General features: G+C 30.7%; 1 protein-coding gene across 1 annotated transcript; it reads right to left on the bottom strand.

Annotated features, from left to right (window-relative positions):
• Positions 1-315: 315 nt before the first annotated feature.
• Positions 316-2,435, bottom strand: LOC145556769 (adenine/guanine permease AZG1-like). The gene has a single exon (XM_081618418.1). The coding sequence runs from the start codon at positions 2,337-2,339 to the stop codon at positions 555-557; it is 1,785 nt and encodes a 594-aa protein (XP_081474544.1). The 5' UTR covers positions 2,340-2,435; the 3' UTR covers positions 316-554.
• Positions 2,436-15,983: the final 13,548 nt, after the last annotated feature.

The raw sequence follows: 15,983 nt of genomic DNA, 5'->3' as shown, positions 1-15,983 counted from the left end.
AGTGATAATTCCCTTTAAGATATAAAAACACACGAGGTAATTGTAGTCGTTTGGTTAAATATAAGCTGACATCGATCTTTCACCAAGAAAAAAGAGAGTAGACCAACTTTAACACAATTATAGTACTTCTAATTTTAAGCCATATATATATAATTAGACTATTTAGTTTTTGTTGTATTTTGTCCTCTTCATTTTCTTCTGTGTTAAATATTGTCATAAACGGAAAAAACAAACATGTCTACATATTACACAATAGTCTGTTGAATCATAAAACACAATGGATAATTAAACACGCTAGAAAAGAGAATATACCGTCAAAAAGGTTTTGCACCTTATATTAGCTTTATAATAACTAAAAATATGTACATCTTTGAATCTAATTAAATCATAATCAATCCCCCTTAATTCCCCTATTCCTCCCCTTCAAAAACATTGATGTAGAAACCAACCTAATAAATGAAATAACCAAGATTAAAGGAGAAAAATTACAAAGAAAGAATTTAATTACATCCTAGGAAAAAAATTACTAGTACTATTCTAGTAAACAAGTACTACTATACTTCAAGCTCTTTAATACTCCCATCTACAATATTACCACTACCACCATGATTATTAACATTGTTATTAACACCATTAATTGCAACTCCATTTCCATTTTCACCACCATTTTTGCACTTTGGTCCCTCAATAATTCCAAATTTGCTTAGAAGCATCACACCCCAATCCCAAAGATGTAGCACAATATAAGTCCCAATTCCTCCAATTAAACCATATGCTATAGAATATGTAAAAGGGGTCAAAATCAATGTTACAAAAGCTGGAATTGCTTCCCTCATATCATCCCAATTTATATCAACCACTGATTTCATCATCAAAACACCCACCAAGATCAACGGCGGTCCGACCGCCCACGCGGGAATAGACGCTAATAACGGCGTTATAAACAGCGCTAGGAAGAAATAACTTCCCGCTGTTAACGCCGTTAAACCCGTCCTCCCGCCTTCACGTATCCCCGTAGACGACTCGATAAAAGTCGTCACGGGGGACGTACCTAGGAGTGACCCCACAACAATTGAAACAGCGTCACTCATGAACGCAAAATATTGTCCTTCAAATTCCCCGTTTTCGTCCACGAAACCTGCGAAACGTGCCATTGAGTATAGAGTTGCCGTGGTATCCAAAATATCGACGTATAAGAACGTAATTAGTGCTACCCAAAAGGGCCCTTTGGTAATTCCACTTAAACTAAGCGCACCCGCCGTATTTTTAATTGTGTGGATGTCAACTACCTTCTTAAAGTACTCGAACGCGGCGTCACCGGTTTCCGTGTGAGGAAACGCGGTGACGCTCGTGTTTCGAAACCACGAAACGGCAGTAACAAAAACAATACCGTAAATCATTGCCCCTTTAATTTTTTTTACCCAACAATATGCAATTATAACAAACCCAATTATTCCCAACCATAATGTGGGGCTCTCCATTCTATGATTCAGGCAGTAAATGTCGTCGGAGATGCTACCGCCGGGAAGTAAAACGGTGCCGTTTAACGAATTTATCACCGGAGCAACTGAAATTCGTGATGAACTTGGACAACCCCCTAGTGTTAACAGAGTTGACCCACTGTAACTGATCAATCCAATTCCTTGGCTGTTTTGTAGTCCAATGAAGGCTAAGAATAAACCGATACCGGCCGAAGACGAGATTCGGACCGGTTTCGGGACTAATTTAGCGAACCGCGCTCGTAAACCGACCGCGGATATCGCTAAAAATATTAATCCCTCTACAAAAACTGCCGTGAGGGCAGTTTTGTAAGGGATGTTCCCAGACCCGTGGAAGCCTACCACAGTGTAGGCAAAATACGCGTTGGTCCCCATCCCGGGGGCCAACGCGAGTGGTAAATTGGCAAAAATGCCCATTACAAAACACCCGATTAGGGACGATGCTACTGTGGCGACGATCAGGTCTTTCCTGATCCTCACCAAGCAAGCGTTGTACCCCGGGTTCACCGGGTCAAACTTACACGTGTCATCTGGTGTGATGACACGATTAGTAGGACCCGAACAATTAGAGACAGAGAGAGTAGGGTCGGAACATAGTGGTATACAATCAGAAACCGAGCACGTCCCGCCCGAGTCAGCTAAAATGGACGCGTTTACGGCTAAAATGTAAGCCATAGTAAGGAACGTGGCGATACCGGCACGAAGCTCGGTAGTGAAAGTGGTACGACGTTCGGTAAGCTTGAATCGCTTACCAACTCGGCTGCTCGCCACGAAGGCGTTCAGCCGAGTGATTTTTGAGGGTTTAGGGGAAGAGGAAAGGACTTGAGAGTCCATGATCATGAAAAGTGGAATGAGAAAAAAAATAAAAGGGGTGAAGAAGAAGTGAGGAGAAGAAGGCGGGTGGAGAGAGACTAATAAATGAGTAATGAGTGAGAAAGAGAATAGGGAGAAATATGGGATTCCGTTGTTTAATAAGGATCTTTTTTGATTAGGGAGAAAGTATCTCCAATTTTGTTTCATAATTTTATATCTCTTTGAAATAAAAAAAAATTAATTGATTTATTTAAAATATATATATATATATATATATATATATATATATATATATATATATATATATTGGGGGATGGGTTAATCGTTAATTAGCTAATTTAGCTTTGTGTCCTATATAAAACCACGTCTAGAATCTGTAGACTAGTTTAATTTACAAGTGGTTTAATCTCAAATGGGAATAAAAAATACTTCGTACAAGTCATTTTAATTGTGATATGAAGTAATAAACTAATAATTGTTGTTACTTAATTATGCCTACAATTATACTCCATCTTTGACTTGAAACATAAATGAAAATCACCTTGGATATTATATTGAAATATTTGTAAAATAAATTAGTACCGGTATTTGGGTTTTTTTTTTAAATGAATGATGTAAATTGACATTTTTAATAACGCATTAACGCATGCATTTGACTGACTTTTGTAATTTAGGTCAAAAGAATTTGCTTGGACAACTCTCTATTGGATTGTACCAAACGTAGTAAGCAACTATTTTCACACTAACATGGAGACATGGAGTGTATGTAAAATGACATTTAATACATCACTCAATTGACTTGTATTTAGGTCTAAAGAAATTTACTTGGACATAATATCTATCTTGGACTATATCAGGGCAGTAAGAAATTAGGTTCACACTAACGTATCACGTATGTGATTAAAGTAGGAAATACTCTATATAAATGCGAGATAAAAACACATTATAATTGTACAAAGTGTTCATTACCAAATTGATAATCATAATTCAAAACCACCTTCCCTCCTTATTTATACGTAACTGTAAAAGGTTTGGTCGCAACTCTATCTTTTATATTAGACCTATAGCCTTTTTGTATTTTTTTCCCCCTAAATTTTGCTCTTGTTTTTTTATGAAAGAATATATTTTTTTTTTTAGATTATATATATATATATATATATATATATATATATATTTCCATAACATGCATGGATTAACTTGAACACAGGCTATAATTTTGAAATCTTAACATATATGCAAGCTCCTAACAATTACATAAGATCACTACATAATTACAAAAGGTTACGAATGTATTTATATATACCCTATGATTTAATTTCTATCAATTACTTTGTATAACACTACTACTCTTTAATCCATTTAGCTAATAATAAACCGTTAAAAAGAAGAGCGCGAGATTCAGTCCTTAAAAAAAGGTAGACTAAAAATAGTAAACTAGTAAACGTTTGACTCGCTTTAAAAATAAACAGGTTTCTGAAGCTGCGAAAATAGCAAGAAAATACAGCTTTTTTCTTTTTCTTTTTTTTTTTCTTTTTTTTTTGAATGGAAGCAAGAAAATACAGTTTATAGTAAAATAAATGTGCAAGCTAGCAGTCAGCCAGTCAAGCTTGATGTGTAACTTCTTCAATATTTGAATCACGCCAAATTAAAGAAGCTTGCTAGACCTAAATTGTTAGTTAAAAATTAATAAAATTGAAGAATCATAAAAGATTTTACCTAACAATTTCAAAAAATAGACGTTATAACATGCATTTTCACTTTTGACAATAACTCAGTTGACCTTTCGGGCATTTTGCACCAAATCTTTATTCAATATTTATCTAATTTTGTAGCTTAGTGCAATATAAAAACTACTACTCCCTCCGTTTCAATTTGTTAGTCCCATAAACTATTTTGGGCGTTTCAAAAAGAACTACCCATATTGAATGTATTCCACTTTTACTTAATTTTTATTTCCTATTTTACATATAATAAATTCAGATTGGCTAGATTAATTGATTATGAATTAATGACATGACTCTAAATAAAGAAATTACTCCCTTAATTTATGCAATTATGACTAATAGTTTCCTTAAAAAATCAAAAAAATTAAATAAGACAAAACTATTTAAGAATTGTTTTTTACTTTAATGCTAGATTCCAAATATTCTTCTTTTCTTATTTTATGTGATTGATTCCATATGAGACTATCATATTGAAACGGATGGAGTACTGTATAAAATATGGTTTATTTTATCAAAGGATTGAATTTTGAAATGCAAAGCGATAGAAATAATATCGGATGGCTTACTCATCTAAGCTAGGTTACCTTATTATATATTTGTTTGTAGTTTGATTGGCATATATATTTGGAGTATTTATTTATAATGTTTCTATATAGAGACATATTTGTTTAGTAACTTATATTTTGATATATTTTATTGTCCGTCACTCTATATATTGATACATTGTGAATAGTAAACAACACATGTACGGTTTTTCAATTAGCTTTGATTTGTGGTTTATTTACTACGTTAGGAATAAATTTTTTCAAAGAAATATATATTTGAAACCAACTATGATTAAAAAACAAAACACTATTTGAACTATAAATTAAAGTATAATATATAATGAGTTAATGGCAATATCAAATTCATGTGAATTAGTTATAACAATTTGACAATTTGTACATAACAACCCGAGTTTTGATCAAAATTATTCGGTCATGCATTGTTTGTTCTTCAATATAAGACTAGTAAGTACAGATTATACTATATTAGAACATCTTAAGCTAAAAAAAATGATACTCCGTAATTATTAATTAACAAAATTTCATTGCGTGAAGAGATCCACTTCGTTAAATTAAGTACTACATAAATATAATGATGCATAAACAAAACAAACGCACATTTACAAAAGAGGAAGGGTCCACAAATATAAACAACGCCAACCTACAATATTTTGCTTTCACACTGATTATTAGCAGCCAAAGTGTATTCATGTCTAACAAAGACGTGCTCATACACAAGTAATAATGATGTGCATTACGTTGAATTAATATTTTGTAGTCAAATATAGAAGCTATATTTTATTATTTTTAGCATGCAACTTGGTATTGTCTAATTATATCTTAGCACAACCAAAATAAATGTTTTCTATAACTAAAAAATTAATTATTATGTATGTTTTAAAGGGTGCAAGTTGATTTATACTCTATTATCTTAGCTTTGAGCCTAAAGTGCTTCAAGTGCTTGTATCATCATAATGATTTATTGACACAAACTTTTGGTAAGATATGTTATTTTACATGATAAAGAGTAGTAATTATGATCTAATTTAGAAAGATTTACATGTCTCATGTTGCTTGGCATGTTAAATATAACAAAGTATGATTGTGTTAATATACAAAGAACCGGGATTTTGCCTTTAGTTTATTTGATAATATAAGTAGCTCAAAGAAAATTTGTTATTTTGCAATTTTTTGGGCCCTAGTGCGCCACTAATAAGCAAAATTAGTAAATTACTAATACATCACTAGATAATTGATTGGTTTTCAATTTCTTGTTGACCTTATTTTCACATATTTCAGAGAATAAGTTCATATTAAAATAAATTTATCCAAATAAAAGGCATATATATATAAGCCCAAAATGCATTTGAAATATGCTCTAATAAGGGTATGTTCACATTTACTGAACTGAGTTGAACTGAACTGGTTGGAACTAAACACCTGAGCTGAACTCAACTGAATTGAATAGAACTGAACTGAATTGAATAGAGCTGAAATAAATATTTTATGATGAGAAAAGAAAATTAGGAGCTGAACTGAACTATACTGATTGAAGCTAAACTGAAATGAAATTAAGCCGAAGTGAACAGACCCTAAGTTTAGATACATAAAATCAGGTAAAACAACCAGAGCTTTAGCAAGGGCAAAATAAGCGGGCAAGCATGCACAAACAAATTCATTGTACATGAGTTCAACAATGCATAAAAGCAAAGAAATTGTTATCATTCAAGTAGACAAATATGAAAAGGATTAAGAAAGGGGTGAATGATTAGTGGTAAGCGAATTAAGGTGAGTTTGAACTTTAAGGTCATATCCACTACCAATATAAACATAGATGATGCCTTTGTTCCATAATTCGATGTCTAAACTGGCCTAACACCTACCTAACCCCCCAAAAAGTTGACAACACCAATAACTACTACACATCCATCCCTATATATGCTATGAAGCATTATTATTCATTAATTCATGGTCCTTTCTTATGTCCCCGTACAATAATTACTTTTGTTGCATGATTCGATCCTCAATATTTGTTGTAACATAGTTGATATAACGCCTCATTTTTTAATGTTTCGGTGATTATCTTTATCACAATATTGCTCTTTTATAGGCCGTAACGGACCTACACTTTAACATAGATGTCCATTAATAAAAACGTAAATAAAAAAAAAAAGTCATTCCTTTTAATTTTCCTCTGCATTGAACCTCTTCATTTTGTGTTGTTATAATGACATAATGGATACAAATTTTAATTTGGGCTTAACTTGTCTATAATTGACTACTTTAGGGTAACTTTATAGTTTGATTCACAATAAGATTCATAACAATCCATCTATTGTATGAGCTCCTCTTCTATCTCCTTGGAATTGAATTTTGTTTCCTTGAACCTGAATATAATGAAATAGCTGTCAATTTAATTAACTTCTCACCAACTCACCTGCAAATTAAAACCCTAATTTAATGAAACAAACAAAAATAGAGGGTAGACTTGACTTTAGGACTTGGAGGCACATTGGCCAATTAGCCTATATTTAGGTGGTGGTGGTGGTGGTGCTCGAAAATACAATGTTAGGTGACTACTATGCCCCAATATTATTTCTCATGTCAAAATTGCATGTATTGTTTAATCTTATACAGTAAAACCTAATCACCTCACTATATCACATATATATGTACATATATACGGATGGAGTACTTAATGTAGACCTCAAGGTCTCAGGTTCAGTGTATAAGCTTTGTACCCAATCATACTTGACCATTTTCTACTTGTATGAGTTGACTTTTCACTAATTACATCATCACTTTTTTTTTTATTTTATTATTATTATTATTATTATTATTACACCCCTACTATTATAATGAATCATAATTCATAATGCAAATATAGCCAACCAATAATCGTGGGTAGCTATTCTAGATCCGATCCGAATCCGCAATTAATTAAAATTACATTAGTATATTTCCATTGTACTACTTGTGTAAGTGTGTGTTCCATAATAAGTGGGAAGCATCTTTACAAAATAAGTTTTGCATATTGATTTTGATAAACGATAATAAAAGTGCTATTAAGAGTACTAAAGTTGATAATTCTTATTTGTTATTGAGTAAAATAAGAAAAATCCCTCAAAAAAAAAAGTCCAAAAAGAAAAATGCAAAAAAAAAAAAAAAAAAAAAAAAAGGAAAAGAAAAAGGAACAAAATGATGAAAAATGTACAATTTAAATTAATGACAAAGACGTCATAATGCACGAGTTAACACAACAAAAAGGTAGTTAAAGTGAGCAAATATGAAAGAAATGACGAGATGATCATGCTTTTCTTATTTACACACTTTAGTTCGAGTCATTATATATAAATCCAATGATAGATATAGTATTGGAGACTTGTAATTATTGGTGCTATAAGCAATTCATCAATTTAGTGTTTTAAGTTTTAACCTAAGACTTAACAAAATATCTTTAACCATGATTAATTATTTGCTAGTTCATTAATTTTGAATCATTATTTAACCCAAAAAGATTTGTACTTGTAATTACTACTTACCAGTTACCACAATTGTGATGCGAATTGAAAAAAATCCCTAATTAATTGGTTAATATCTTGAGGGGTGGTGTATGACGTTATTACCTTTATAACATTCTTTCAGATAAAAAAGAAATATAACTCAAGTTGAATGAAACCGGACTAATAGAATTCAGCTAAATCCAAACTAACAACCATAATGTACCTCCATCAAAATTGATACCTCATCCCATGAAATAGACTAATTTATATACCCCCTCTAAGAAGATGAACCAAAAAAGGGGGTTCATGGTTCGTTGGAAAGCAAAGTGTTGGTATTATGCAACATGGCTCAAGCATCTAAAACTAGCTTTAATCTTGTCATCGTGTAGTCATATTAGAGGTGGGGATGAGTACATTAGATAATGGGTCCATTCCACCACTTGTAGTGTTGATGGATTGGTCTTAAACTATTTATGGTGGTGGTCAATTCAATTTAATTCATCCATTTTTTTTTTTTTTTATAATACAAAGTCCGATCAATTATACCAACAAAGCACAAAAGAATAAGAATGGGGTCACGATATTTGTGTTGTAATTTGTATACCCCTCCTTTCTATTTCATCCTTTTTCTCCTCAAACTCTTGCTCTTTTGCCCTTAGACTTTGGACTCTAGTTAAGAATTGGTGTTAACTAGCTACCATTATTGGAAAGTGATTGATAGCAATTTTTTGCAACTAATTTCTACTACTAAATTATAAGAATAGTACATGAAGCAAGACAACAAAAATAGTCTTATAATACCTTTTAAAAACTCATGAAAAACTCCCCCTTTTTTCCCTTAATATATATCAAGGGTCCCATGTTATTTCAAGGGAATGAAGAGACTAAAGATGGTCTATTTCATCAAGAAAAAGAAAGAGGCTCATGCCATGACATACAATTGAGATGAGAATTTGGAAGGACATAAACACTATGTTTCTGATCAATTAAAATGTAAGTATTGTGAAAAAAGTCTTAGAAATTGATCGATGTTGTTTGAAAAGGTCAAATTAAACACATGTTACAAATCGACCAAATTGAAATAATCATTGGTTTATATTTGTAATTTATCGTACGATATGATTGGATCAAAAGCAAGGAATTAAAAGGTAATTTATTGTAAGACTAATAAGTGAAGGGAGTAGGAAGGGTAGGGAAACATTGTACTGTTGTCTTTCTATATTTCTTGACTTCTTGGGTAATCCCAAATGAGGGCTATCACTTCTCTAGCCCTCTTTTAACCACAACTACTTCGTATTTGTTATTATATTATAATCAAAGATGTTAAATTACACAACTGATCACACAAATAATATAAGTAGTAAGATAAGATGAATTATACTTATGTAGCATTTGTATTCTCTAATGATAAGGGTGATACATCCCCACCCCTAAAATAAAAAAATATAATAATAAAAGGTAAAGTTTTGGGTGAGACGGACTCACCGTGAGTCCGCCACCAACACTCACAACACCATTCATTCACCAACTCTCACTAAAATCCAAATCCAACCATTATCACCTCGTTATCCACTTCCACCTTCTTCCTCCACCACCGTTGCTTTCCCCCGCAACAAGAAACTGCCGGCAAGCAATGATCTGATAATGAGATTCTCTCTCCTCCGCCATAACCATCACATTGTTCAACTTCCAAAGCTCTCATTCATGGCTACTCTAACCACACGCTACCGCCTTTAGGTTGTTTAAGTAAGTTGGGTGACAGATTGGCCGATTGTCACTGATTTGATTGGATTTCGTATCTGAAATTAATAAAAGCTGTAGGAAACTTAAGCTCTTCAAAAATTTCTTCCAACAAATCCCAACTCACAGTGTCGGGCTTGGGCCCATTAGAAGAAGTTGGGTCGGCCTAAATTGATAGTTGCTCCCATGGTTGATTGCTCTGAGCTTTCGTTTAGGATGCTTTGCCGCAAGTATGGAGCTCTGCTTATACTCCAATGTTTCAATCTAGAATCTTCTCTAAGACTGAGAAGTATTCTCGTTACCCACTTCCAATTTGGGGATGTAATGAGGAGAGAAAAATATTGTAGCCATGGAAGAAGGGGTCTGTAGGGAAGGAGAAAATAATGTCAGGTATTAAATGTTTATTGTTTGGTATTAAATGTTTATTGTCGGGTATTAGATTAGTATTGTCAGGATTAGATTAATATAAATATTGTTTATATTTGTCAGGAATTAGAAAATTTTAGTCAAGAATAAGATTATTTTAGTCCGGAATAAGATAATTTTAGTAAGGAATAAGATAATTTTTAACAGGAATAAGACCATTTTAGTCAGGAATTAGAATATTATTATCAGGTATAAGAATATTAGTGTCATGTATAAGAATATTATTGTCAGGTATTAGAATATTACTTTCATGTATTAGAATATTATTGTCAAATATTAAAATATTAGTGTCATGTATAAGAATATTATTGTCAGGTATTAGAATATTATTGTCATGTAATAGAATATTATTGTCAGGTATTAAAATATTAGTGTCATGTATAAGAATATTATTGTCAGGTATTAGACTATTACTGTCATGTCATGTAATTGGTGTTGCGGGCCTCGCGATAGGGTTTAGTTAGCCCACACTTTTTTGTTAGACTTTTGTTATTGAGCCCGGTCTCACGTGAGTCTGGTCTCACACAAAACCTTTTGATAATAAAAAATAAAAAATAAAAAAAATCCCTTTTTCACACTATTTTCTAGAGACAAGAGAGTGGATGGTAAACCTATACAACTAGTATATAAGTAGGGAGGACTTGAGAAGAGTTGCCTTTTATTGTGACATTATGATTGATAGCACAACAATGAAACCTTTTATTCCAATTGGTTAGTGAAACATGATTTGGATTGGAAGTACAAGTCTTACAAGTTTAGTGGTTCAAAAAATTCTTTGTTACTCTTTTAGTTAGATCAGGTGCTTCTTGCCAAAATTCTTAAAAGAAGTGATCTAGATGTTGCTCGTCAAATCACTTGACTTGCTTGCTTCTACAATTCTTAAACGCGTGCTCTAAAACATTAGTAATAATTACAAAGCAGTTTAGTAAGAATTGCTTATTTAATGATTGGGAAAGAGTATCATTTGGATTGTGTTCTTTTATGTTTAAAATTGATAAAGGGTATAATATCGGGATGTATGTATACACATATTGTAATTTAATGTAAAGAATTGCAATGATATTAGCTATGTACTCGCAAATCACTTGTAACTTAATGTGTCTAAGCTTATTATTCTTATGTGTAAGATTTAGATTTCATACGGAGTATATTTAAGAATTAAAATAGAGATCCTTTATAAAGATTAAAGGTTAAATCCAAAGAACATGGATATTACTCTGTATTTAATGAGCATATATTTTTTTATTATTATTATTATTTTCTTTTCTTTGGGTGCAAAGATTAATGATCATAATGTTAAATCACTTCACCCAAATTAATCTTGTGTTGCGGAGTATAAAAGTTTGTCTCATGTCTTTTAAAGAGTCATTCATATGTTGTATTGTGCAAGTCCATCCTTTTTTAGTTTTCTTTTTTTTTTTTTTTTTTTTTTTTTTGGTTGATTATGACCTAAATTGTATATTTTATAGATATTTTAAACTAACTATTCCTGGAAACCTTTATTGCTTAAATCAATAACTTTAAATCAATCAAATTTGTCCATTTGGCCCTCCTATTATTAGCCAAAAGAATAGTGAATTGGATAATTTGTAGAGAATAACCCAGTTCTCATCTTAAACAAATTAAAATAAAGTAGAAAAAGGTTGAAAAGTGATGTTTTACTATGCCTCAAACCCAAAGGAGGAATTAAACTTGTTTTGGAACTTAGGACAAGCACAAGTAATAGAGATATATGTAGAGCTTTTCACAAGGGAATAACTTTTAAACAATCTTGCTTTTTATCCTTCTTGCTATGCTTCTTCTACTTTTATTCAATCCATAATTCCCACCCAAAATAAAAGAAAAACTTTTCTATATTCCATTTCTCGTATCGTCTTTATCCAAATATGTCTTATTTTAGACCAAAGTGTATAACGTAGCGATGGTATTTCAAATCACATAAAATTTGTCTAATTATGTCTAGTATTAGGATATATTTTGTGAAATTCCGATCCTCAGATTGGAGTGTATTTCATTGATTCATATATATAGGGTTATAAAGGTGACTCCTAATAATAATCAACTTCGAAATCTCAAAAGATAATTATACAAAATTCATATAATATATCCTTCTATGACAGAATATCTATCCTATATTCTATCAACTTAAGAAAACTCGTCATTATGTCACTCGTTTTATAAAGAGTGTATTCTTAGTCACTAAAGTTATATAAAATTTAGATTTACCCCTTTATATATATGCGAGTAAATATATATAGTGTTTAAATTTGAACATATAATGTAATCCGGATTAATTGAAGCTTAATTTCACATTTTGATGTTAAAGTGTAGCTAAAACACGCTAACATCACAATCACACCAAACTCCACTTGTAACTCATGCCAACGTACCAAAACACTAAAGTTTCATAAATTCTTTATAATGTAGATGTTGAAATATCTTCCTTCCAAATAATGTATACTTTTCACGATTATTCCCCTACAAAATAATGATACAAAAAGAACAACTTTGACTATTATTTTAGCTCACATCAATTTCTATATTTCTAGTTTAATTAGCTGTCTAAGTGTCTATCTGATCGATTTGAAGATAAGATCCAATTTAATACTGTCATGCATTATACATATATTTCGTATATTGTAACTTATATAATCACATTTAAAACAATGAAAGATGCATTCTTAGTTCTTATTAACAGAGATATTCAATCATCAATGAAAGATTATATTACTATAAATTACTTGTTTTCTAAAATTAATGTAAAATTATTCTTTTTATCATTTTGATTTTAATTCATGGAGCTCTTTTCAGTTTGTCTAACGATTGCTTGTTTATAAGCCAGAATTAGAATAAAGGGAAATTTTATGATCCTCCTCAATTTTAGATAAGATTTTGAATTTTTATTAAAATAACTTTTATAGATAATAATGATATATATAGCCCTTATTGGAGATTGATATAAATAAGCATTTATAAGCTTTTCTAGATTGATATTTTATTAGTTTACGAATGCATGACAATACAAAACCATGTACTGATTATCGGTTTAATATTAATCTATTTATTAGTATTATTGTATGTATGTTAAAAAATCCCTTTAAAGATTATTGATGGGTAAATATGCTAACTACAAAAATAAGATAAGTTCACTAAAAACTCCATTTAGCAATTGTTGTTATATAGTATGTACGTCATGTACGTTTTGTCAAAAAAAAAAAAAATGTACGTCATGTACGTAATACGTAGTATATGTTATGCACTCTTCTTGCAATTAATTTGTAATTTGATCCACACGGGAGTTTTTTTTTTTTTTTTTTTATCTCTAAAAAGAATGACCTTATCATAAGATTCAAAACGTTCCTAGTTCGTTCCTACATATAATCAATTGTTTATGGGCTGAAAACTCCTTTAAACTTGTTGTGTGATCAAACCCTTATCCTTTCTCTATCTTTGATAGTTGTCGGCGATTATTTTAATTCTTTATTTAATTAAGTTTTTGGATTATGTTTGCAGATAACTAGTCAAAAAGAAAATGGCAAAAAAATAAAATATATAAATAAAAGAAATTAAAAGTAAAATTGGTTAATTTTGACCAATTTTGGTCAAATAATTAATACATGAGACTAAAGGGAGACAGAGACATAGGACATTGTCTAGTTCGCACATATATGTAACTAATGTAAGAAGCACAAGTTCTATTCCTCTAATGATGGTGATTATTTGGTACCACCAAAATTCAATCTACTTTTTAGGTTACTATTTACTCCGTACTAAACTAAATTAATTAGCCAAAAACATGTTAAATGTTAATTGATTATGCACTGTAAAACAATCGTAATTAATCGAAGACAGCTAGCTTATGCTTATCAGATTATCTTAGATTCAATAACTTTAGGTTAAAGATTTCCCATTAATCTTTAGTGATTGTAGGTCAATTAAGTACTTTAATTCATGTTATGGATGCCTCCTTATAATTTCCTTGTATCATTTTCTGAAGATTTTTTTGTGTTTAATTTATTCATTGTGCATAGCAGTTAACCGACCATAAATAGAAACTTATATTTTGTGTGGCCGACAATATGTCGATATTGTGAGTGGAAGGAGAAAAAAAATATACCATATGCCTTTTTATCATTTGAGAAATATAGTTAGTGTTTTTAAAAATTAATATTATAAGGATTACTTTAATTATATGTATCCAATTTATTAATCTATATTCAGATTATCTATTTTGAGACATGGACATAATAAGATTATAAGATAACTAAAAAAGGATTGTGCTCATTTACTCAATCACCTATTTCTCAAAAACCTCATAGGTGTGAAACCCAATGAGGAGAGGACATATGCCTTCGATGTTTTTTATCGAGTTAATGACTAATAGCTTAATCATCACCTTCAATACTAATGTTATGACTCCCTTGCCAATTAGGGCCTATTTTGATTTACTGAAGTAAATTGAACTAAATTGTTTATGAGAGAAGAAAATTTGAAACTAAACTGAACTGAAATTAAGCTGAAAATAACAGGTCCTTAGACTCCCTTATGAAAAGTTATAGCTTTTCCTATTAATGTTTTGATGTTGTTTAGATGCCTTGGTTAGAATTCTATTGCCATCTCAAATGAATATTTGGTCTATTAATTATGGACATATATATTGGACTAACCAATAAAAATAAGTAATGTATTTATTGTTCTATTCATATTTATGATAGAAATTTTCCAAACGTAAAGAAGTTTATGAAAGTGTGCTCTTAGTGGTATACAACCATATAAAGTAATAATATAACAACTAGCTATTGGGCCCGTACGACGTACGGGCTTATTATAAGGATATTATATTTTAGTTTTATATGTATTTGAATATTGAGCATAATATACCGTGTATTTGATAATGTTCCCTCTCAGCATACAATTGATATAGTAAAAAAGAGTGAATTTTTTTTTAGTAAGGTAGACCGGTATAGCGATATAGTAAATAAAAAGTACTTGTATGACTTATTTACAATAATCTCATACAATTGATAAAGTAAGAAAGAGTAATTTTTTTTTGCAATAAGGTAAATAATGAAATGAAATAATTAGAAAGTTAGCATCCATCATGTTGAAGTCATGATTTAGTTTTTTTTTTTAATTTTATTTCTTTTTACTTTTGTACTTGGGGCCTTCCATCTTTCAAACTGAGGCTTTTGCTTATTGAGAAACATTTGTGTCTTCATTTGGTTGGTTTTCTGCCACTGTCACACCGAACCTATATATATATATATATATATATATATATATATATATTAATAATAATAATAATATCCCAATTTAGTAATATGAATTTAAGTACTCCGTAATATACAGGTAGTATTTGCATAACTTTCATAATAAGTAGTACTTGTCAAAAAAAAAAAAAAAAAGAATAATTTTATAATAGCTAATAGTTGAATTCTTATCTAAAAAGTGATAAATTCTAAGTGGTTTGGCAAATAATCTATCAACTACCTCTAATGGGAATATTTCGGAGTACTAATATAATTATACTAAAGCATGTGATTTTTTTTTTGACGGGAAGCATGTGATTTTAGTTAGATACAGAGTATTTATTTAGATTAATTAGTAAATCAAAATTAGCAAGCCTAACATACATCCCTTTGAGATGCCAGATTCACAATATAAGATCAGTATAAGAGCTTTTTAGTTTTTACCTCTCGCAACTCGCAAGCACCATCCCATCGATCTCTCTGC

The sequence above is a fragment of the Chenopodium album genome, chromosome 8 (genome assembly GCF_948465745.1).
Source record: "Chenopodium album chromosome 8, dcCheAlbu1.1, whole genome shotgun sequence".
NCBI classification, from domain to species: Eukaryota; Viridiplantae; Streptophyta; class Magnoliopsida; order Caryophyllales; family Amaranthaceae; genus Chenopodium; species Chenopodium album.
The sequence above is the reverse complement of the archived record's forward strand: the minus strand, read 5'-3'. Positions and strand labels throughout refer to the sequence as shown.

Bases quoted from the DNA above. Each gene is read 5' to 3' on its own strand.
- LOC145556769 (XM_081618418.1), bottom strand. From the start codon at position 2,339: ATGATCATGGACTCTCAAGTCCTTTCCTCTTCCCCTAAACCCTCAAAA.